This window comes from Pyrgilauda ruficollis, unplaced genomic scaffold (assembly GCF_017590135.1).
Source record: "Pyrgilauda ruficollis isolate IOZ18807 unplaced genomic scaffold, ASM1759013v1 scaffold27, whole genome shotgun sequence".
Taxonomy (NCBI): Eukaryota; Metazoa; Chordata; class Aves; order Passeriformes; family Passeridae; genus Pyrgilauda; species Pyrgilauda ruficollis.
The window spans coordinates 3,082,741-3,107,740 of NW_024524044.1; the positions used below are offsets into that span (position 1 = coordinate 3,082,741).

A 25,000-nucleotide genomic window follows, 5' to 3' on the forward strand; every position below is an offset into this window, starting at 1 on the left:
TGTTCAACTGAGTTGTTCTGTAATTCTGTAACCTGAGTGAGTCCTCTGTGTACTACAACCTGACAGACAAAGCGAGCACTTATGTGGAGAATACATAGCAAGCTAATAGCTATGCTGGTGCATTCTCTTCAGTGAGCTAACAGTTATTTCATTTTTTGTGTAAACGCTGTTTTCTGTACATTCTTTGCCTGCCTGACTTCCCCACGTAGTTTGCTGCAAGGAAAGCGATAATGGTTTTGTTTTTTCCTATGTATTTCACCATATGTTTGTCATTTTAATTCCATCTACCATAAGTTCTCCTACTATATTTTAAAAATAGCCCTGTGTGCATATGTTGCCCATGTGTTAAGAGTTTCATATGCACTTGTTTTTACTGTAAACCTTTGACAGAAGTGGGAGTTGTTCAAGGTCAGTTTGGAATATAGGTATCATACACTACATTACTGACCTCAAAAATACCTTCTTGATGAGGGTAGTATTCATGAGAAGCCTTCACAGGAGGACCTTTGGCATGCTTACTGCCCTACTTTCAAATTAATCCCATGTCAGTATGACTGGTTCTGTGGATGCTTTTTATTCCATGAGAGTATATAATTAGTTTTGATAAAGCCATTCAGATAAAACCAAAGGTGCAGAGACAAGAGCTAGAGGTTTTTCTTTGCAGGAAGGTATTCTATTTCTGTAATGCATCTGTTTGTAGACAGTGACCCACATGACCTCTGGAGTCATAGTCTGCACTAATTTTATTGAAAATATAATTATATGGTTATCTAGCATATAGCATTTAATCTATATGCTATATGATAGCACATACAGTATGTTTGATTTGCTGGAAACTAATTGATCCACTGTATGGTTCACATACAGTTACTTATGCATTATTGCAGCGTCGTTTTTTCTTGTGAGGGAAGAGTAAGATCATTTTTAGTCAACACCTTTGTGTAATTATATGTAACATAGTAACAGTGTTCCCGTGTTAGTTCAGAAAACCGAAACCAAATACAGCAAGAGAGATGTAGCAAATGTGGCAGAGACAGATGTTATACAAATTTTAAAGCTATTCTCTTAAATTCTTTCAGTGAGATAAGAACCTTTATGCTCTTGTAACAAATTTCCACGTGGGCCTTATTGTAACAAGAGTTTTGCTTTTCTGATGCAAGTAAATCAATGTTCTAACAGGTTGAGCTCCTTCCCTCCCAACTTCATTTCATTTTTCTTTCCTAAACTCTGGTCTTCTGAGCTGACAACCAATCCATTAACCCAATGAACTAGACAGGATGTCTGCTTGTTTTTAAACTTTGAAAAATCGTTTATTTTCAGAAGCCCAACGTTAGTGAAAAACATACCCACCAGCTTAGGCTATGGAGCAGCTCTTAATGCAAGCTTGCAGGTAAAAAACACAAAATAATTCTTCTTTGTACACACTCATTATCTTCTTATGTGTGATGTATTTTATTTCTACTTACACATTGGTATAGAATTACCTGGTATGTTTATGTGGAGCTGATGGCCATTCTAAATAACTGCGTTTATCATCCAAGTAAGTTGTATTACCTAGCACTGCAAGTAGTAGTTCTTATTCGTGCTACTTTTGATGTGAAGAGGCAAGAAGGACACCCTGTGGCAAAATCTGGAACATTCAGTTTTGCTGCAAATGTTAGATTGATAGAAGCTTTTGCAAATGCATGTGGATATGCATTAATATTTATCCAAGCTGTCATAAATGATTTCACATCATAGTGTTGGGGAACATGGTGCTCATGGCAAAAACTTTAAAGTTTAATTATAATATATAATTTTTATGCAGAAGAGGCAAATGTCAGGACTTTTTTATTTTGATTTAAGTTCTGGTCATTTTTTAAAGTACAGCAGCTGCCTGCATTATAAAGGAGCCATACATTGTGTGGAAGGGCAAAGGGGTTAAGTGTAATTCAAAGTCAAAAAATGATGTAAAACTAGAAAGTGCCATGAATATCAGAACATAATTAATAATGGAAAATAATGAAACTTAAGCAAGAGAAAGGGTAAACCAGAAGTAGAAGTGCTGTTATATACGTAATGTGAAAATAATTGGAAATGCACAAAATCCTTCTGACCACTTCAACAACTACTCAAAATGAGCTGTTCTCTGTGTGTATATTCCTTAATGTTCATACATATAAGAGTGCTGTGTATATCTATGGGCTAATAATTTTGGTTTTATTTTTCATTTTGGTAGGCTGCACTGGCAGAGAGCAGTTTACCATTGCTAAGTAACCCAGGACTGATAAATAACGCATCCAGTGGCTTACTGCAGGCAGTCCATGAAGATCTCAATGGTTCGCTGGATCACATTGACAGTAATGGAAATAGCAGTCCAGGCTGCTCTCCTCAGCCTCACATGTAAGTGCAGTCAGCTTTCTTTCAAGAAAAAATGCCTCAGTCTAAGACACAATATTACTCAAAAGAGCTTTGAAAGGTGGTAAGTGAAACATCTGGAGCTATATATTTAAAACTAAACATTTATGTTAAAACATTTAAATAGATGAGTCTTCATTTACTTTGTAGTTATTGCTATAAGCTTTTTTTTTTTGCTTTTCTTTTTTTTTTAAAAGCCTCACCAATTTGCTTCCAAGCTCTGAATGTAATGGGAGGCTGATCTCTGTGGTCATTTTCAGAGCCTGGTTTGTAAGGTATAGTCAGAATGTTCACACTGGAATTAGTTATAATTTTAACTATGACTCTCCGAACCATTTATGAACTGTAGTAGAGATATTGCCCGTTTATATAAACCATAAAATGCAAAGTTTAACTGTTGCCCACAGTTTACATAGAAGCCAGTAAAGTGTAACTTTTTGCCTGTCATATAAATCAGTGTAATTATGTATTCAAGTTTAATTACTGGTGCGTCTGTATTGGCAAGGTTTATATGTTATATTTTATGCAAGACTACGATTCCTATTAATATTTAGCAGCTAACTATATCATTAATTACTCTAAATTCTTTCCCCTACCATCTTTTTAATGGAGCTGAGAGAGTGGAAGTATTAAAAATTGATGTATTGTGGATTTCAGAAATGTGTCTGAAGCTTTAGAAATGCCTGGCCTTAATCAGTGGTGTCAAACATGGCAGTTTCTTGTTTACTAAATAGTAAAACATGTATCTTGGAGGTATTGTTTCCCAGGTTATTTATATAATAATTAGCAGTGTGATATGTAAGTAGACTTCATTTTAAATGTACTGTAAGATGATTTTTAAGTGTATCTAAAATTATGGTGTCTTTTTTTTTATGTTTTAAAAAGCCGATCTCATTTGCCTTTTTTAATTCCGTTTTTTCTTTCACATTTTAAATGTTCATTTTAATTGCTAGAGTGGGATATTTAACAGTAAGAGTAATTGAGACCAGACTCCCATTTTAACTTATGCTCTGATGTCTTAAGAATCCATTTTGATCTGAGCTTTTTTTAAGAAAAATATTTTACTGATTTTTTTTTCTTCTTTTGTTTGGCATGTTAATATATCTGTGATCACATAGAAATGTTTATTGTCATGCATTTAATTGTTTTATTGCACATTTATTCTACTTCCCTTTGAAAATAATACACTGTGAAAATTCATGTATTTTATCAGGTTCCAAACCATTACTTTTTCAAAATGGAAAAATTTGTCTTTTGGAAGTGTCTTTAGATGTATTAAATAATACAAAAGAAGTAATAAAACTTGAAGTAGAAAGAACATGAATATATGCTCTTGAGAGTAACACTACTCTAAAACAAGTAAAGTGAGCAATCAGACAAAAGTTTTTATATCCCATGCTTTATGCTATCAACCATGCAGTGGGTAGCTTGAGGCCTTTTACTTTTAGCAGTTCTCCTGAGTATGCTAATGCTCTCTTCCTGTATAAAATGCCAAGACAATAAAACTTTAAAGAGCAAACAAGAGTTAGATCATGTGTGTTAAAAACAGCTACTTTACAGAAAAGAATGACACTTGCTATTAAAGTTGTTTTGTAAGTGTTAGGCAGATCTGTTTACATATCCTATGTTCTGTCTGCCATTCTGCTGGATAAACTGTGATATCTGTGCATATGATTATGTAGATATGGTTTCATTTATAGCTGTGTTTATAGCTAAAATAGTGCATATTGAAGCAATTCTTGCCTATAACAAAGGCAAATACCTTAAGTTACACCCTAACTCAAGATTCAGCCTTCCTCTCTCATTTTTATGATGTCATTTGGAAATTAGGCATTTTTGGGACTTGCTACGTTGATTCCTTTGAAATTTGTGAGGACATGTTGCTCAGTTCTTGACAGATTGAAGCAACAGTATGTAAATACCTGAGACACCACTGGAGAAAGCATCTATGCACATTCATCCTTTGCAGCAAACTTAGTGCAAGAATTCTGGGCTTCTGTGAGACCAAGAGCCATTAGACAAAAGATGCAAGCCAGATGCCTGCTTGCTTGTGACATTTTCTCCTTTTCTTTGCAGGGAAAAAGGGAACAAAAGCAATCTGCAAGGAAAGGCCAGGGTAGGGAGAGGCTTGCATGAGAGGCAGAGAACCAAGGAAGAGGAGAACTCTTCCTTGCCTCCATGATCACATTGGTCAGGGACCCTCATTTTTGTTAAAGAGCATTACATAAGAAAATGAGAAAATAGAATAGGTAAAGCAAAACAGAAGTAAAACAAGTGAGGAATATGGCAAACAACGAAGACACAATTTAAATTTTGCATTGCCCACACAGATAACATAATCTCTTTTTTCTTTTTTTTTTTTTTAACTGAAAAATAATTAATAAACTAGTGAAAAAAAAAAAAAAGTATTTTACTAGCATAAGCACCTTCTTACTTTCAGTCTCCTGAGAAGATTCACCCAGGAAGTGAACCTTCTCAGGAGAAAGTGGGTTTTTGTCACCTGGAGAAGGGTTCTTGAGGTCTGATAATTACTACACTCACCTATAAATTTGGAGGCTCTATTAATCTCCAAGTAGATTAAACCTCCATCTCCTGATTTCCAGGAAAATGCAGAAGCCACAACAGGAGGTATATGCTGAGCAATGTTGCCTGCCATCTAGTAGGTGCACACATGCAGGAACAATGGAGCAAGGTATTAGGGAAAGAGGCAAGAGGCTGTGCACAGTTTAGAGATCAGGGCATTTAGAGATCAAGGCATTCAATTGGGAAGGTGCAGAGCTTGGATTCTAGACAAGATTCCAGAGAGAGGCATTTGTTTGGTATTTCAGCAGCAAATGCAAAAAGAGCCTCAGTGAAAAAGTCAAGCATCTTAGCTGGGCATTTGGTTGTTAAAATTGTACTTACTGCTATTTTATCATATATGATAAAACCAAATGATAGCAAAACTATCTGATTTTGGGATGATCATATTAATGTTGTTAGCATATTTTGTGTGTATGTGCAGAAATCAATATATCTTTGGTTGAGGACTGGAACATTATCAGAGACATTGATTTCTGTTATTGTAGTGCCTGAGCTACTGAGTGTCAGAAAGTGGGGAAATTGTTTCAGTTCTTGGATATGAACCTAGCACTTCACATCTGGTTTTGAAGAGACACAGTAGTAAGAAGAGTTAGAGTCATTAATTTACCCATCTCTGACCAGGTATCTTAACACAGGCAGGCAAATCAGCTTACTTAGAAAATAGTCTCTGTTCATTGACAAGAGAAGGACAGGAGGTCTAAAACTTCAAGTAACTGTATCACACTTCAATGCTTGTTAAGCGCAGTGAGTCCCAGCCGGTGTATTTAGGGCACTTTAAGACCTCCAAAATTTTGGCCTCAGGTAATGAAACATAATCTGCTCCAATTTTTATGCTTTTTGAATACTTAAAAATACCGCAGTAAGTTGTAGGTGATCAGTATAACTATGGCCTGGTAGCTGGGGTAACTCTTAATTATTACATAAAGCATCTGAAATTTTATTCTGTGTGCCTCCCAGTTTCCTTTCTCTATCTGATGAAAGACAGCAATTCCATAGTCCAGGATGCAGCATATGAGTAGTGGAATCTTAAGTCCTAGGTTTGCTTTCTGTATTTCAGCAGTATTAAATCCAAATTATGTCTTTGACTGGCCTTCAAATCTGATTCCTAGTGTGTAGGTGCTGAGTGCTTCCTTGACATAAATCTTCAGAGAGAAAATGTGTTACTTATTGTGAGCATATATGTTCTTTCAAAATTTAAATTCCTTCTAAGATCAGTTGTCAACAATCAATATCAGGCAATTGTATTTTAAGTCAATGCTTAAGACTGTTTCTTCTTTCATTATTTCAACATGGACTACTTCTCTGAATTTATTGTGAGTTAGAGCTGATAAGCAACAGGTTTCAAAGCAACAAACAGAACTGAAGATATTTTATGCACAAAGATTCATTATTTATGTAAAACTAGGTGCTGCTAATCTTGCATAACAATTGTATATGGATGTAACCGTAAGTTCCACAGTACACACCTTTTGAGTAAAAATGCAACATTCCGAACTAAAGAAATCAAATCCAAACAAGTGCAGTTAAAGCTCAGTTGTGGGAAACATCAAAAAAAGTTTTAGCATTCCTGTAGAAACAACAGCATTGGATGAGACATGAGGTGATGTTTAGGAACAATAATGACAGTTCATGCATTACTGAAAACACAACTTCTTTGTAACCTGTATGTAATAGACAGCATACTGCTGAAGAGCTTTGGTGGGATTTGAAGGTCAGTTCTTTCAGAAATAATAAATTTATATTTTTAAATGAACATCAGAATCGTAGTGTAATCAACTTTGTGCTATTACTTTTCCTGTCTCTATTATACATTCAAGAGTTCTCGCTCTTGGGGATGGCAAATAAGGGATGGAAATCAAGTTCAACTATTTTTCTGGTGTTTGTCTCAGCATTTGTACTAGACTGATTACACTTCAGTGATTATTGCAGCTGGCACAGAACCGAGTGTTTTGTCACCAGAATATTTAGCACATCACTTGCCCCCGTGGTCATGGCAAATGCGTCATGCAAAGTGCCACTTTCCTTCATTGTATGATCCTAGGGGCGGGGCGGGGAGGGGAAGGTACAATTTTAATCTGCAAAACTCTTAATAGCAGTTGAGGAAACTGAAAGAAAATGGTCATGAGAAAACCAGGAAAATGGCAGACTGAGAAAATGTAGTCTTACTATAGGAAACAATGGGGCAATTATACCGTTCTGATAAAATCCACTGCAGCTCATTAAAAAAGGAAGAATGGAAGGAGTTAGAAAATGTGATAAGGTAAGCAGATATCCCTCTGGTGAGATTTTGAGGAAGGGGCTTGTCATCATGGTTGTCTCCCTGCTCACACTGTGAGAGTATAGACTGACAGTGCAACTAAACTAATTCTCAACTGACTTAACCGAAATAATCTAGTTCCTAACAGCAGATGCAGAAGCCTGGAGTTAATGCCATTCTGATTTTTAGAATTTTAGTTGTTGACAGTTTTTTTAGAAAAGTGGAAACAAGAAATAAGGTTTTAAAGTTGCTTCTCAAAAAGTGAGTTCATATATCATCTCCTATATATGAGTCTTTATGTTCAGCTATTGTAGTGCTGTACTACCTAAGACGGGAATTGTTTGAAGCCAAATGTCAAGACACACATATATTCCATGAACTTTAAAGCTGTTTCTAGAAAATGTTATGGTAGGTTGTTATGAGAAAGGATAACTTTTGTCCAAATGAGCAAGAGCAATAGTCAATCTGAAAAAAAAAATAAAAGGGAAAAAAAATCTTATGCAGTGTAGTCCTTCGTCTTCGATTTTGTGTGGAAAAAGTGAGTTCCAAGCATCTATGGTTTCAGTCACCTTTTCTTTTTATTCTCCTGTTGTTACCAACCCTACTCCTTTACCTTTTCTCACTCTTGCCCTGACTGGATCATTTCCCTCTGCAGTTCTATCTGCATAATCATCAAACTTGTTATTTTTTTTCAAACTTTTTTATCTTTAAATTTTATTCCCAGAGGCAAATATGATTATTCTGCTCTAAGATCATTTACTTTTGAGGTGCTTCAGTTTGAAAGCATTCCATTGTCAGGTCGTTCCCATATCTGATTATTCCAGTCCCCCACTGTTAAGCTTTCACACCACTTACAGTAGGTTACCTATCATTCCAGTTTTAATCCCTTTCATTCCCTTGTTTCTTTAACTTCATAATGTTATAATGTTCCAATCCCCTGTCTTTCCTTCTTCCTTTTTTTTTTTTTTTTTTTTTTTTTTTTTTTTTTTTTTTATCGTTTCATTGTCCCATTTCATGATCTCTTTGCATTTACCTTGGAGGCTTGTTCTGTTCTAGGGGACTGCTATGATCCAAGTCTCTTGTTCATTGTATAAGACTTGACATAGTGTATAAGAAAATAAACTCACGAAACACATCAATTAACAGGGATGTAACAAGCATTATTAAATAGGTGAGAAGCATGTAATTGAGCAGATGAATGTGGTAGCAATTGCAGTATTTCTGGGTATCCTTGTTCATCAAAAACGTTTCACCTAATCACATGATATTTTAATGCCTGTATAATTTAATTTCACACATTTTTATTCATAAATCTAACATAAGGATGATAATGGGCAAAGAGACTTTGTGACAACAATTGACTTTTATTTTTATATGAAAAGAGGAACAGCTAGGAAATGGGACCTTAAAGGTTATAGCTTTTGTCTGAGCATATTCCCATTGAAAGAAGTTCTATTGTGAGAAAATGCAGTGAAATAATTTTGGCTTTTGTACAGAGCCATTTACCTGTGGACACTAATGGAAAAATAAGCAATGATGTTTTGATTAATAATATTTTTCACCATTCCCATTGAAACAACTTTTCTCTTGAATGTTTTCCTAAATATTTCTATTCCCCTTTTTAAAATTTTATTTTACATAACTTTACTTTTTAGTCTATTTGTCTTCTATGTTTGCTTCTGTTCATCAATTTACTTATTTTCCAACACTGATGGTCCAGATCTTTATCATTTTGTCTCTAGCTTCTTAAATGTTACATGTCTTACTTTTGATCAGAAGTTGCTATTTCTTTTTTTACATTATTCCAGCCCCAGTTGTTGCACTTCTAGAGCACATTCCCAGTGCTCTTAACAAAAAGATCACTCCAGAGATACAGTGCCTTCAGCTGAAAAGAGTCAGATCCCCATAGCATGGCTTATAGAAGTTGGTAGGCTCCTGTGGGACTTCACAGAATCTTTTTGGAAGCTGTCTTGCTGAAAACTTTGTGGTACTGCTATCATGAATTCTCAGTCTATGGACAAGATACTTCTGGTTTTCACATAAAAGGTCTGTATAAGATAAGGCAGCATCCTAAGTGTTTTTGCAGATGTTAAAAATTTGTTTGATATTGCACAACTAAATTTCTCTGCAAACTCCTAAAATTAGTTCATAAGGGAGTCTTGTCTTTGCACAATGCAAAAGCTGAAATGACAGTGCTGTTAAAGTGTGTTTCTAAAACTGCACAGAGAGTAACAAATTTTGTCTACTATTGATGATTGCATTTGTTTTTTAAGTAACCGCCAAAATTTTTGAAAGTGGACTCTAAATTTTGGGCATAATAATGCCCAAAATGTGTCTTTAAACTTTATTATCACTTAAGAAGTAAAATAAAAACATAAAATTATATCCAATTGATAACACTTATACCAGTAGTTTAAATTATGATCCATAAATCCAAGCACTCCTTGAAAAATGTAAGACAAAATGCTGAGAAAGTATTATTTGACTATTGCTTAATCTTTAGAATTAATAGAAACTAGAGACTTCACATATTTTAAAAGACTAACAATTCCAGTTTAGGGTTGGTGTTTTTTAAGACTTCATCTCGTGTGAAACCCCATGTGTAGGTCACGGTGAAGTTACTAAATTTCAGGATGGCTAAAGACATGATTATATCTGGTAAAGTCCATATGCAAAAGCAAAGTTCCCAATCTTCTGGCGAAGTGCAGTTGCATCTAAAAAAAGCTTTTGATTTACATCAGTGCTGGGAATGCATATGTGTGGTACAACCCTGATGTAATTTCTGTTAGGGTTCAAACTGCAAGTATTCTGGTGGTTTTCTCCAAATAAAGCAGCAACATTGAAAGTGTGTCTTAAATGAGGCTGAAAATATCCAGTAGTCTCCCTCCTATACCAAGATTTTACCAAGTTCATTGTTCCACTGTACCCATTGCTAAGGATTTAATGATTTTGCAGAATCTTCGTATGATTGTGACCGCTCCACTGATGCTTTTTGAAGACTTTAATAAGCTTCTGATTGAGATGGATAAGGAGATATGTTTTTTTGATGCAGTATTATTATATGATAGTAGTAGTCTGGGTAATTAGGGACTTCCCTCAAAATTGATTTTTATTTCTCTTCATGTTTTTCCTCCTTCTCTTCATTCCTTGCAAATTTGGCATTATCAGACATCGTAGCTGAAAAAAATTACCTCAGAGGTTTTATCTCCTCTTGCTCTAAGAACACAGAAGATAAGAGTCATGTTGTGGGCAACCATTTATTACAATTCCTCTCCTAAAACTATCATAGTCCATCTCATATTTGAAAGACACTGTGAAACTTCATTCCTTTGGTTATTATAAGTGATATTCCAATTTCCAGACTAAATATATTCCAGTTTAGTTTCACTGATATGTGTTTTAGTTTACAAAGTCTTTTTTACTCTTCCTCATGTTTCACAAATGTATTCTAGAGAGCACACTGTGAGCTTTGAATCTTTATTTTGTAGACCAAACAGACTGTTTCTGATAGAGCAGACTGTCCATTTTTCTCACGTGTCTACAAGCCATTCCATAAAAAGACAGTTTGGATTTAGTTTTGGTGGGTGGGTATTTTTGGTTTTTTGAAGAATTCCAGATGCACTTGTATGTAATGTCTTTCTTCTTTGTCTCTGTTCCTGTGGGGGAAAAGCTTATTTCAGCTATATTCAGCTAAACTGTTATGGTTTATTTTAATATACACTATTATGGATGGATTGGGGGCCCTGTTGTGGAAAGTGCTGTACAAAGGCAAAACAAAAAGGTTTTTTCAAATCCATCCCCCAAACTCTTACAGTCTCTAGGGAGTAATTGAATTACTTGGGTTTTGAGAAGGACCTTCAGATGCAGTTTGAATAGAGGGTGTATATTATCACACTTCTGTCCCCCTGTAGAACAGCATCATTTCATTTAGAGAAAGGTTTGACACAAAGCCAGTTGCCATTGACTGCCCTATAGGTACAAAAAGCCCTGAGGCAAACCATGCCAGGTGGCAGTGACATACTGTGAGATGAGCACCCATCAAGTAGTTTTCTGTAACTATCATGCCCTTTAATTCATAACATTATGAGAGAAATAATAATGTGTTTGTATCTATCTGGAGCTACTAGAAGTACAATTTAAACCACATATGTATTTATTTTGTAGCTATATATATATAGATATGTTAATGACAATTGCATTGGACTGTATATATTTTGTTTGCCAGGAATACCCTGCCCTGTGCCCACAAGCTGAAGTTTGTGTTAAGCACAGGCGAAAGTACTGGTTAAGAGGCAGGATATGTTAATCTAGGCTCTGTGATATCTCAGGTATTTCCTAATCAGCTCAGTCTGCAGGCAGGTGATATTTGTGTTTTCTTGCAGAAATGATACAGATATAGCATATTCATCCAATATGTTGCTCTTCACATCAAAATGGTAAATCTGCAATAGTATGAAAATGGGAGGCATGATATTCATACGTTAATATGAATATTCATATGTTAACAGTTTGGTGAAATGTTCTGAAAAAAGTTAGAATGACTGGATGCAGTCTTTCTTAATAGTAGAAGCTGGTGACAAATATATGCTGACAAAGGTATGTGGCTGTTGAGAGCATGCTTAACAGGAATGTTCCAAACTCTGTCTTCCACACAGTTCTTCTGCTTGGTCTTTTCTGAAGACTGAGGAAAGACTGAAAACACAAGTTTTTTTGAGAAGAGAGGAACTAGGTGGGAAATGATGACAGCCTTTAGAACATGATTCAGAGAAGGTGGGAAAGAAGTTGTCCATTGGGAATGGGACAAGAAATAATTGTCTGGTATTTTGGCAAGAACAGTTAGGATAGACACCAGAAAAAAATCCCCACCTTTTTGAATTTAGAATAATAAAGTGCTGATAATATGTACCGGTAGAGAAAGTCTTTGGAACCACTGATACTGGAAGCTTCTAAGAATAAATTAAAGGAATCAAAAGTGATTTAGCTATAAATGATCCTACTTTGGGGTAGGGAAAGTAAATTAAGAGACTTTATGATCTCTTGAAGTTCCTTCTAACTCTGTTTCCTTTTATCCGTATCATAAATCTTGAAAAACGTAGGGGCTTTTTTATGTATGCCACGTTTTATAAAGATAGCTGAATTGTCCATATCCATTTATTTTGTATTTGGAACATCTGTCATTGCAAAATTCTTTTAAGTACTCTTATTTTTAAGATCAAATTGAAAGTTGGCCTCCCAGAGCCAACATAGTGAGCATAAATTTCAGCTAATATGAGAAATGTCAGCAAGGGTAGTGCAGAAAGTCCTTAACAGGCCAGTTTGACCCAATTGTCTGTGTTGAGTGTGGTGTCTGGTTCTACTTGTTAAATACTGCCATCAGCAAAAAAAAACCCCCACAACTGAAGAGCTGTCCTTTCTGCAGGCTTGTCTAGCAGACTAAGCTAGTCCAGCTAGGCCAGCGGTCTTGGGAATCCAAAGAGGTCCCAGCCTACTGGAAGCTGGCGAATGTTGTCCCAATTACCAAGAGAGGCAAGAAGGAGGACCCTGGAAGCTACAGGTTTGTTGGTCTCAATTCAGTGTCTGGCAAAATCATGGAAGACCTTTTTCTGGGAAGTATTGAGAAAAAAAAAAAGAAAAGACAACACAGTCATTGGTCACAGCCAGCACAGCATCATGAGTGGGAAAGTCTGGTTGTCAAACCTGATTTCCTTCTATGACAAGATAACCCACCTGTTTGATCTAGGAAGGCCAGTAGATGTGATCTTTTTGGTCTTCAGTAAAGTTTTTAATACTGTGTCTCACAGGATCCTTCTAGGCAAAGTGTCCAGCACTCAGCTGGATAAACAGGTTACACAATGGGTGAGCAGCTGGCTCATGGGTCAGACAGAAAAGGTTACAGTGAAAGGAGTGACATCAGACTGGTGACCTGTCACTAGTGGGATTCCTCAAGGCTCCATCCTTGCTCCTGTGCTGTACAAAATCCTCATGACTGACATGGATGCAGGACTGGAGGGGATACTGAGTTTGCCAATGACGCTTAACTCGGAGGAGCTGTCAACTCCCTTGAGGGAGTTGTTCCATACTATTTATCTGATCACCTCTTTGTTTCCCAAGAGTTTTATTGATGTAAAAGTTTTCAACAGAAATAGAAAACCAATTTTATATAGCATGTATTTATATTAAAATGTACAAATCCTACGTATAGCACAGTCCAATTTCTCCCTCAGCTTTTCCAGGATCATTGAATATCTTTCCAGATTTTGCATAGAGAATATTTATCAGTTTTAACCCACAAATAACACTGAGGTACTTAATTGCTGCTGCTAAGTTTCTGTGTAAGTGGTACGATTTTTAAAACTTCCCAAGCATTAGTCACTACAGCATGCCAGATCCACAGCCTCTTGTCTTGAACTTTGTTGTTTCTGGGCTTGCTATTTTTTATGGTTCTTCAATAACCCCAAAAATATTCACACTGAAATCTCTAGTACTTTGTCATTTTGCTTTGAAATTCTGCCTCAAAAACTTCTGTGCTCTTTCTTCCTAATACTTTTCTTTGTTTAGCATGTTAACTTTAGACGTTTGAACTAGATGCACTTGATGGGTTGAAAGACTTTAGAGGCCTGTGCCTTAAGCTAATTTCTAGTCAAGTTTCTACTTTCTTGTGGTTCTATCACAGGGAAAATACATTTATTTAGACACCAAAGGGAGCAAGCAAATGTCAAGGATGGGAATTTTAGTGAGAGTTGCTAGAATCAGAAAATCTATGTTAATGTTATCTTCTTAGTCAAAACTTGATTCTTAAAAATTTGGATCCTGTAAGAAGGGCTAATTGTAGGTGAGCTTTAAGCCTCATTTGATATTTAAAGAAAGTGTATTCTTAATGTGCCAGTTTTTCAGAAAGATGTCTTCATCTGTGTTCAGAATTTAATATATGAGTGCAAATGGGATATTAATGGCATATTTATAGTCTTTGCCTTTTCTTGCCAAGTCAAAAAATAATATTAATAATAATTTAAAAAGAGAACCCCAAACAATAGACAAAACACCCAGACCTGCTCAATTTGATTATAAGTTTCATAAGATAAAAAAATCCTCTGTATGTTTTCACTGCCCATTTTTAATCAATGAAATATTTTATTTTGTTAAAGGAAAATGACATTGTCAAATTAAATCTGTTAATTTATACTCTAAAAATTTTTCTGTACAATGCTCATTTCTTTGGAGTAAGCTAAAAGAAAGAACAGAGCATGTTTGATTTTTGGGGATTTTTTAAAATTATTTTCAACATTTTTTCCACTCAGACTCCTTACTATAGAGTCGAAATTCTTCAAAAACTTGTTTTGCATATTTTCTTTTTAATCTTGGTATGCCACCAATGGCCATTTTCAAACTTTCCTTCAAAAAGAAACTCTATGTTTTAACTGTCCCTAATTTGAAGAGAACCAGCTAATAATTGTATGTGCTTGGACTGGCCCAAACTGATAGGGCAGAAAGCACCAAGCACTAATTCCAGCCTCTTCAGGATCAAATATATTTTTATATTTGTAGATAAGCAGATAAGTCATCCCTGAGTTGGGAAGTGCATATACTATAGAAAGGAAAAATGGGTGGTTTGCTCCTAGTGTCCATGAATTAATGGCTAGCTGGCTTCTGCAGTGTGAAGGTCAATATGTGTTAAAGCATTTTTTCCTTTAGATTAGTGATAGATGGCATCTTGGAATTACTGAATACTTCATATTTTTAATAGGATTTAAATACATAATAATTTTGAAAATCAGAGCTCATTAACTGTGTAGCATACTGAGGATTTTAGAAACTTCTCTTTTGCAGTTGCATTATGCCTTTTTTATTTTTATAATAAACTAGTCTTGTGATAACTATAAGGATAAAATTATTATAAATCTGCCATATGAAATTAAGTAAATATTAAACCCTTAAGTTTAAGGCAAAGGTGAATGTGTCCTTTTTTCCATGTCTCCATATTTTTAGTATCTTACTATTACTCATATCTCCAAGCCTCTACTCTTATGTTGACTTCAGAGGTAGCTAAATTAAACTGATTCAAAGTTCCTCCCACAGGTATGGTTACCATGCCATAGGTCACTTCTGTTGTTCTTTCCTGAATTCTTCTATATGGTTTTTGGGATGACTGAGTAATAGCTAAAGGGGAGGCAGGTACACTGGTTGTAGAAGTTGAAGTGAGGGCTTACTTACAAATACATAAACACTTTTTATATAATTGTCATTATTCTCTCCTAGTTAGTGTAACATACTGGGTTTTGACTTCTCAAGCAGAAGCACCATTGAAAGATTCATAATATATTTCCCAAGTGGTTATAGTAGATAGACATATATGGGTAGTTTATTTTCTTTCTTTTATTTGTCAGCAGTAAATTGATTTTGCCATGAATTGTCAGCTTTGTTTTTTGGGTTTTTTTTCACAGTTAATTTCACATATAAGTAATCTGTATGTATATCATGTTGTTATCTCTGTTTATATCTTCAGGGCTATTCATAATTCTATTCAAAATAGAAATCAAATGTAGGATCTTAGAGACTTGCTGCTAACCTGCCTATGTTGTGACATAATCTTTTGTTCTTCATTGAATTACTTTTATTACTGACAAATCTTTGTGTCTACTTTTAGTATGAGTTGGATTTTTGGAAGCTTCTCACAGGAATTTGCGAATTTAAATATGCCCATCTGCTCTCCTTGTTTACTGCAGCATTATTCTTAGAAGGCTCATAGAGCAAGTAAAATCACTGGTCTTACATATACTTGTTATTCCACCTCATTCATCTGGTAGAAAAATATGTGTTTCACATTTGGTTATTCCCCCTTCTCCCCAAGCATTCTGTCAGATGCATTACATATTTTACTTGCATCTTCTGTGAATAAACTTCAAAAGCAAAATCATGTCCTTAATGAAGTCAAGGGGAATTTTGCCATTGACTTAAATGAGATCTGGAGTTCATCCAAGGAAACTCTTTGTCTTTATGTCTTTGGCTTTCCCTCATTTCTTATTCTGCTTTCAGTCGCTCTGAATCATTCCTAATCTCCTTCTGATATTTCTTGTAACTTCTTACAATCCCATTTCTCAATTTCCGCTTCTCAAAATATTTTTATCTTTGTTTTTCCTTGTTTTTCCTCTTTTCTAAATAAGACAAGAAGCTCTCTCAGATCTGAAATCTTTTTATTTGGTCTTTGAAACTTTTTACACTCTTACTAGTCTATAACATTAGCAAAATCACTAATGTTGAAATTCAGAACAGTTTTATCCATGCAAATAGAAGCAAGAAATATTTTCTCATTTATTCTTTCTATTTATGTCAGTACTAATTGGATATGCCCTGTTAACTAATAAGTTTGTAAGTGTTTTTTAAAAAGGCTTGGATTTTATTTTTCCTGCTAATATAAGTGTAATGTCTTAATATTTTCTGCTATCTATATTCCCCTAAACCCCAAAAGGTATAGATAAAATCACCTTTTTTTTTTAGTTTTTTTCTTTTTCCTTTTTCTTCATTAAACAGCCCTCTTAGTACTTCCTTTCCAGACACCCTGTATAGCTTGTGGCCTACTCTTCTCTTTAAAATAGTACTATGTTTTCTCTTAGTTCAGATTTTCAGGTAATAATGAGTATCTTCCTGCTGTCCCATTTCCCTCTGATAATAGACATACGTAGGCACTCATATACAGAGTAGTTTTCCTCTGCTATTTTCATGCTAGATCTTCACATCCAGTTACTAATTGTTCTTGCCTTTTACTCTAGTCTTACATTTGCAATACCTGGGTATTCTCTGATTTCTCCTGGAATGTAAGAATATGCTGGGACCTGTCCTGGTTCACATCTTATTTGATGTCCTGCGGGATGGATCTCTTTCTCATTAAGTTTGCAGAAGATATCAAATTAGGGGAACAGTCAATATGCATAAGGGTAAAATGACCATTCAGAGGACCTGGGCTAAAGGACTTGGCCAAAAGGAACTTTATGAAATGCCATGCCTTGCACCTCAAATTCAAGAATTACAGCAGTAAACTGGGGTGAGTTCAGCATAAGTCTACCCACATGGTCAGAAAAAGAAGCAGTTGCCCTCTGGAGAGAGCCAGAGAGAGCTGAACTAGATCAGCCTGGAGAAGAGGGGGCTTTGAGGAGACCTGACTCTCAGTCCCTACAGGAAGATAAGCAAGAAGGCTCTTTACTTTGGTGGTAGAATGAGAGACAGAGGGCATAAGTTAAAATGAATGTTTCAGACTGGACATAAAGAAATATGGATATATATCCTCTTTCCTCATGAGGACAGCTAGGCAGTGGATGGGGCTGTTGACAAGCAAGTTGTATAGTCCATATCCTCTAAGGTTTTCCAAATTTGACCAGATAAAATTCCAAGCAATCTGTTGTGACCTTCTAGCTGTGCCTTCTTTAGGCAGTAGGTTCACCAAGAGATATTCTAGAGCCCTTAAGCTGCATTATCCAGTCATCCTAGAATGTATTTTTTTTAAAACAGAACCACTGTGAGAGTGAGCAGAAGCAACGCAGCAATTTTAGCAATCAGGCATAAGCAGAAAGATGTTCTGGATTTTGTTTTACAGATACTAGTGAAGTCATATCAGATGCTCACAGAAGGGATGGATCTTAGATGCAGCAATAACTGAGTTTACATCTTTTTTAATTTATTAAATGAAGAAAAGTTGTGCTTGCAAAACCAGTTTTGTGCAATCGGTAATTATTGTGTGGGTTTGTGATTATTATTTTTCTTTACCCCTGCCCCAAGGGACTCACCTCCCTTTTATTCTAGTGTAGTCGAAGGGAGGGCATGAAGAACACTAGCTGCTTCTACACTGACTGCTAAAATTTTATCAACAGATACTATAAATAGGAAAGTCTGGTTTAGAGGTTGTAAAAGCAATAATTGACTTACACAAACTCATTCATTCTTGCTCCTACCTTGCTTGATGTGCCAGAGGCACTTTGTGACCATTGATCATTAATTCCATCTTATGCCATCTCCTCTAGCGATGAACTAAAGACAAACTTTAGTGGCCTAATTAACTATTCCTGTGAACTTTTATCTCCTGTCAGCATATGCAGCAGTGCCTGCCAGCTAGGACTGTTTGTTGCCTCTGCTTTCATTTGCCAAGTCATTGCAACTCTCAACTCCACCATGGTAGACTTGAAATTCTTGGTGATGGATAAAATGATAAATATGAAAATAAGTATATTTCAGAGGTATAGTTAGTGCTTCAGTGTTGCATTTCAGAAAATAAAAGGATGTTACTTCCAATTCTTTTCTCAAAATGGCTCTTGGAGAGCCCAAGGGTGTAAGGGTGTAATTTGAAAGTGGCAGGTTGATAAAGCACATCCATAAACACCCCCACTGAAGAGCAGTGCTTCTATAGGATTAGAATTATATTTCTGATCTTCTTCCACCAGTATATGGTAGCTTCACTCTCTCCTTAGTGAAATGAGGTAGCACACCCTCAGCTTCCTGTGAAGGGTATGTGACAACAGGACCTTCCTCCCTTTCTTGTTTAAAGCCAGAAATTTGCATATAGGCATTATTTTAACTAGAAATAATGCCACTTCTTCATCATTTCAGTCAGTATATGTGATAAATACATGGGGGAAGTGTTCTTCAATGAGAAATAATAATGGATTCTGTGACAGTTGTAGCATTACTGAATTTATATTTAATTACTCATCTAATACTTTCTTTCCTTTCTCAATATTTAGATTAGTAGGTCCCTAGGTGGTTGTACATGCTCACATCAATAACCAGTTCACTTCTACTTAAAAAAAATAATAAACTGCTTATAATAGTGTAAAATTATAGAAAAACAGAGTAAGAATTGTATAACATGAAAATATTACAGGATTTGAGGATTTGTCCACATTTGTCTAGCAAAGCATAAATATAAAACTTCTAAATCTCAAATAGTGGAGTGGAAAAGAAAGTTTTTCTTTCAAAATTGCCATGGAATATTCTACAGATCTATAGCTATATTGGCAAGATAGGTCCTAATAGAGGTAGTTCACCTCTATTAGGAAAGGGACAGCAGTAGAAGTTGTACATAATATATTTCAACAGGTTAAATTTGAAAAATACTTAATGCAAAGAAGTCTTTAGAAAGCAAAAATGGTTCAGATAAAAATAAATATTTTAAACATTTTTCACATATGAAAATATGAAAGTATATACAAATTATTAGATTGGCCACAGAATTATTTGAGCTTAGTAGCTTACCTTGTTGTCTTGGACACAAATATTTTCAAACTTCTGCAGTTTGAAGAATTCTGTAGCTGTGGATTTTCTTCCAGCGTTTACGGGAACACTTTGTGTAGCTGAATAAAATTGCACTTGTAGTCCAGGATGCCTAGTACATAAAAGAATTGAGAGCACCTGTTGGTAATAAGCAAAAACATAAATAGAAAATGCAGGTGTCTAATGTGAAAAGTTACACTAAAAATGTGAAGTTCTGTAAAAGATACTGTGTTACACAAAGATAGCAGTCTGTTTTTTTCTTTTCATTACTGAAGCACAGTAATTGTGAATAGTGATAGTGAAGATGGTACAGTTGAAGGAATATCTGCAGACTAACCAATTGATTTTGAAGATGTAATGTTTGTGGGCTTAAGGCTGTCTACAGAATTGTGAGGAAGAACAGATCAAATGGAACATCAGCTGGTTTGGGAAATAGTTAAAGTTGCTTGAGAGCTACCTGATTATTTAGTTCATATTTTTTTAACTCTTAAGAATCTTTATTTGTTTAATGGACAAACATAAACTCAAAGAAAATCAAAGTAGTTTGCCATGACACATATGGCTTAGAAATTTTTCAGTCCCAAAGATTCCCCTGGGAAAACTTTCTTCTTCTAAGTTTTAGAAAATTCATCGTCTTTATACACTTTTATATGAAGTCACTTGGAAAGCTAGTGAGTCAATAGCGTCAAAATTAAAGTCTCACACAAAATAAGCTTGGGAGGGACTTCAAGACATGATGTAATTTATGGCCCTTTGTGCCATTGAATACCAAAGTAAAAAACTCCCTAGTGTTACTAGGTGCCTAAGTCTCCATAGCAATACAAAATGCTTTCAGCTGCAACCCAGCAAAAAGATTATCCTTTCGTGATTTTAGACTGATTATTGCAACCCCTGAGTGGAATAAAAAGGCACCAAAAGAGCTTAAAAGAATTACATGACTTGTTGCAAATCATATTCTTGGCTACAAAGCTCACAGTAAGCACATTGACCTAGGCAGCTTCTCTCTCTCAGCATCTACCACCACTTCAATACAAAGCCAAAAGCAAAGTATTTTCCCTGCCAGTCTTTACATTGATTTAACTGCATAAATCTCTCTGTCATGATGTCCCACAGCACTTTTTCTTAAATGATTTTAGCAGAACAGTAAAGATTTTTGGAGGGTATGGGCAACAATGTTTAGACGACCCAGATCTGAACTGTGGAGTTTGTTCACTGGGAATCCTAGAGGGGTTGAATCCTGGAATTCTCCTGGCAACTTCAGAAGGAATCACTGAACTTCTTCCTTTTTTTTTTCGTTTATACAAATGAGGCATGAACTAATGAACTAATTATTTTTTTTTCCTTCTATAGAATTTCATTAAAGATATAGAAGGAAAATTAAATTGTTAAATCTCTTGTTGGGAAGAAGAAAAGGATTGCTATAGTTACACAATGCTGGTGGTTATAAAAGGCATTGACTGCCTTCATATGTTTTCCAAAGAAAAATTTAATCTTTTATTCAAAGCTTAGAATGAGTACTATTTTGCTAAAATAATCTGAAAATTGTTGTAATTATTTATATTTCCTTGTCCTGAGTTCTCACTGCTGTTTTGCTTTATTCAGTATCCCCTTACATTAAAGTTGATGTGAAGTGCATCCACTGTAGAAAATGTGCTATTCATTATTGAGAATATTGTATCAGGTATATCTTCTCCTTGTTGACACCAGCTCCACTCAATTTAATTAAGAAATCATGTACTTGGTTATATGATCTGGTTGTTTTCTTGTCAGCAAGAGCACATGTTCTAATGTTTAGAAATTGAATGTAACACTTGTTTTGTTGCTGTTGTCTAGATTTTAGCAGGATTTTAGTAACTATCGCACTAAACACATTTTCCCAAGGTAGGATCAGGCTTATCTTCTGCAAAATTCAGAAGACAAGTTCACCTTGTATCAGATGAGTTATTGCAGACTTTGAGAATGTGGCTTCATCCCTAAATATTTGAAAGTTACTTTACACATTCCTTCCTAGTAGATATTTATCCCTCAGCTGCCTGTCCTGCTATCTTTCTTTTTTCTCTGGAACCACAAAGCTCTTCTCCAAAAGCCTACAGTCTGCATAAGGCCTTTGTAAGTGTCCAGCAACTGTTACCTGTCTCCTGGCAGTAATTCCAGGTAAATGTTAGAAATTGTGATTTCTTTAAGGACACAATATGCAGTTGTAATTTGCCAGTTAGTTGCAATGAGTGAGAAAAATCTTCATATGAAGCTGTAAAGCATGTGGAAGAGTAAATGTTTGAGGCAGACACAGAGAAAGAGGAACTTCATGTTCTGCAATCTATGAGCAAAGAAAAAGCAATGTATTGAGTGAGTAGGCAGATCTGCAAGATATTAGAATCCTTTTGTATTAAAAACATCTCTCACAGAGAGTAATATTTTGAAAGTGCTGGGGTACAGGAAAAGTCTTCTTTATAATTGTAGAGAAGGTAATCCATGGAAATGAGGATGTTCATTTGTTTATATCTTTACCAAAAAGTTCTTTGAAATAATGTAGCATAGCCATGTTTGTTTTGGTTTTTTTTTTTGTTGTTGCTGCTGCTGCATTCATCTCCTCGCTTTTTGTTTGTGACCTTGCATTGTCACCCTGAGCTCAGGTAGAGGTGTATTTTGCCAGCACTTATTCAAAGGAGACAGGCATTTTGATGAGAACATTTGGACATGGTGTCGTAGTGGTACTCGCTAAGAGATGTCTCCATCATCCCTTTATTATCCCAAAGAGTTAGGAAGGACTTAACATACTTCTCACAGATGTGTACCTAACTCCAAAGATGATTTGGGAAAGGCCCAAAAAGATGGGGACTCTAGGCATCCCCCAAAAACCTGGTTCAGTGCTTCACTGCCTGTACTAATTTTTAACTCTAGCATCTGACCAGTTGCTCTTTCTATAACCTAGGACATCCATTTTTCAGCCTTTCATCATGTAACAGTTTTTTTTTCCTAATCCTCTACCAGGGTTTCCTCAAGTTGTTGACATCTATGAAATTAATAACAACATTCTTCATTCTATCTTCATTGTAATTAATAAAAAGTATTGACTAGTTCTGAACACGATTGGTTCATCAAGAAATTATGCTAAACTTTCCTAAAATATAGATTCCAATTATATTTGGAATATATATATGGATTACTATTCCAATAGATCAGAAAGTTTTTATCACAAGTCCAAAATCACTATGCTATGACATGTTTTAGGATTTGAGTAGCATATATATTAATAAGAAGTCATGGAACAGAAATATTTATTCAGAATTTATGTTTAAATACTCAGTTCTTCACATGGGAATTTGTTCTTAGCACAATGCTCCTATTGTGCAACAAAATAGTAGTGCAAAATTTTGCAAATAATCACATTTAAATATATTTCTGTCTGTATATACATAAATCTTCAAATCTTCTTTTGCTTATTGAAAAGAAAAAGAAAAGCTTTTTGATTTTCATACATATCTTGTATAGTTGCTTCCTCAGAACACATATAAAATACATCTCTAAGCAAAGTTCATGCCTGAACTTTGCCTTTCAACCTTTGATTTTGAAAAACAAACTCTAGAGTTGAGAGAAATGTTTGTTTCATGAGCAAATGTGTTATTCCTTGTATTTACTCTTCCAGAAAGAGATGCTTGTATGGCAGTGTTTTCTAAGACTTAGAAAGCTTTCTTAAGCTTCTGACAGAACAGCCTATGAAATTTATTTCTGTGTCGACATCTGAACTGCTTGATTTTTAGTCCTGATTTACTGTTAATCTGTAAGAAAGTATAGTAGAAAAAAAAAATGAAAGTTTTTATTCGTGATTAGTTCTTTAAGATATTAATCCTTCCAGAGATTAGTCCTCAAATTAATCTTTGAACTGTCCTTGCAAAAATGTGCTCCTCAATACTAAAAAATTACAATAAAGGGGAACTAATATCTTAATGTGTAGTGCATTTTTAATGGCTATTTCTTATTATCCTGTCTGTTTATACAGTGGCTGCACTCCAACCACTGAAGTGCAATAAAGCACCCTGGACACCACCCTTAAAGGAATGGAATTTGGGAAAAAAGTTCTGTAGTCAGAACTTAAGCATGGAAACAAAAGCATAGCAATGAATCATAGAATGGTTTGGAATGGAAGGGACATTTAAAGATCTTCTACTCCACCCTCCCTGCCATGAGCAGGGATATCCTTCATTAAATTGATGAAAGTCCCATCCAACCTGATTTTGAAAACTTTCAGGGATGGGCATCCACAACTTCTCTGCACAATCCATTTCAGTCTCACCATCCTCATGTAAAATATTTTTTCCTTATATCTGATGTGAACCCACCCTCCTCAAGTTTATGAATGTTGCCCCTCTTTCTGTCACTACAGGCCTTGGTAGAAAGTTCCCATCTTTCCTACACACCCCCTTAAGTATTGAAAGGTCTCCTGGAGCTTTCTCTTCTCCAGGCTGAACAACCCCAACTCTCTCAGCCTTTCTTCATAGGAGAGGTGTCCCACTCTGACTATTTTCGTGGCCCTTCTCTGGACCTGCTCTAACAGTTCCATGTCTGTCTTCTACTGGGGACCCCTCCAGGTGGGACCTCATGAGAGCAGAGTACAGAGCAGGGTAGGGAGGCAGATTACTTCTCAAACTGCTAAGCATGCTTCCTTTTATGCAGCCCAGAATACAGTTGGCTTTCTGGGTGGCAAGTGCACATTTCCAGCTCATGTCCATTTTTTCATTCATCACTATCCCCAGGTCCTTCTATGGGGATAGCCCCAGGGCTGCTCTCAAACCCTTTAGCCTCCAATCTGTTTTGTATTGGGGATTACTCTGACCCAGGTGCAGGATCTCATGCTTGGTTTTACTGAATTCTAAGGCTCATGTGGGCCCAACTCCTCAAACCCCTCAAGGTGCCCCTGGATAGTATCCCTTCTCTCCACCAAATTAGCCACCACTCAGCTTGGTGTTGCTGTCAGACTTGCTGAGGGTGCACTCAACAAATCCCACTGTGTGTCACAGGTGAAGATACTATATATAGTGGTGGTCCCAATACGGACGACTGAAAAACCCCAGCAATGAAGTAATATGGTAGGTGTAACGGTGCACAAAATGCAATTATTGTGGCAATATAGCATGATTAAAAATCACTGAAGACTTGCATCAAAAACTTAGTCACTTACAGTTCTGAAGAAAATATCTGAAATTTGAAGCTTAATGGAGTTCAGAAGATCTCTTCAACACTTAGAAATGTTTGAGAAATGATACTAAGTGAAAAACAAATCTCATGAAAGGACCTTGAATCTCAAGGCACACAATTACTTGTATTGCCTTAAAAAGGGATGAATTGTTTTTCTCCCTCTTTCAGAAGACACTGTTCAAATGTTTTTCAGTGATAAAAGTAATTTCTAAATGACCCCACATTCCCTTGCAACACAGCTACCACACAAATAAGAACAAATATAGTTAAATTCAGATGGAGACTGAAGCACCCTGTTGCCTGTGGGTC

At 35.7% G+C, this 25,000-nt stretch overlaps 1 protein-coding gene across 2 annotated transcripts in view; it reads left to right on the forward strand.

The window, feature by feature from the left end:
* Positions 1-25,000, forward strand: part of FOXP2 (forkhead box P2) — a 403,242-nt gene that overhangs the window by 371,027 nt on the left and 7,215 nt on the right. For both annotated transcript variants that reach the window (XM_041471468.1, XM_041471467.1), the window contains 2 exons: positions 1,321-1,390; positions 2,219-2,382. In XM_041471468.1, coding sequence (XP_041327402.1) covers positions 1,321-1,390; positions 2,219-2,382 — 234 coding nt within the window. The remainder of the gene's footprint in view (positions 1-1,320; positions 1,391-2,218; positions 2,383-25,000) is intronic.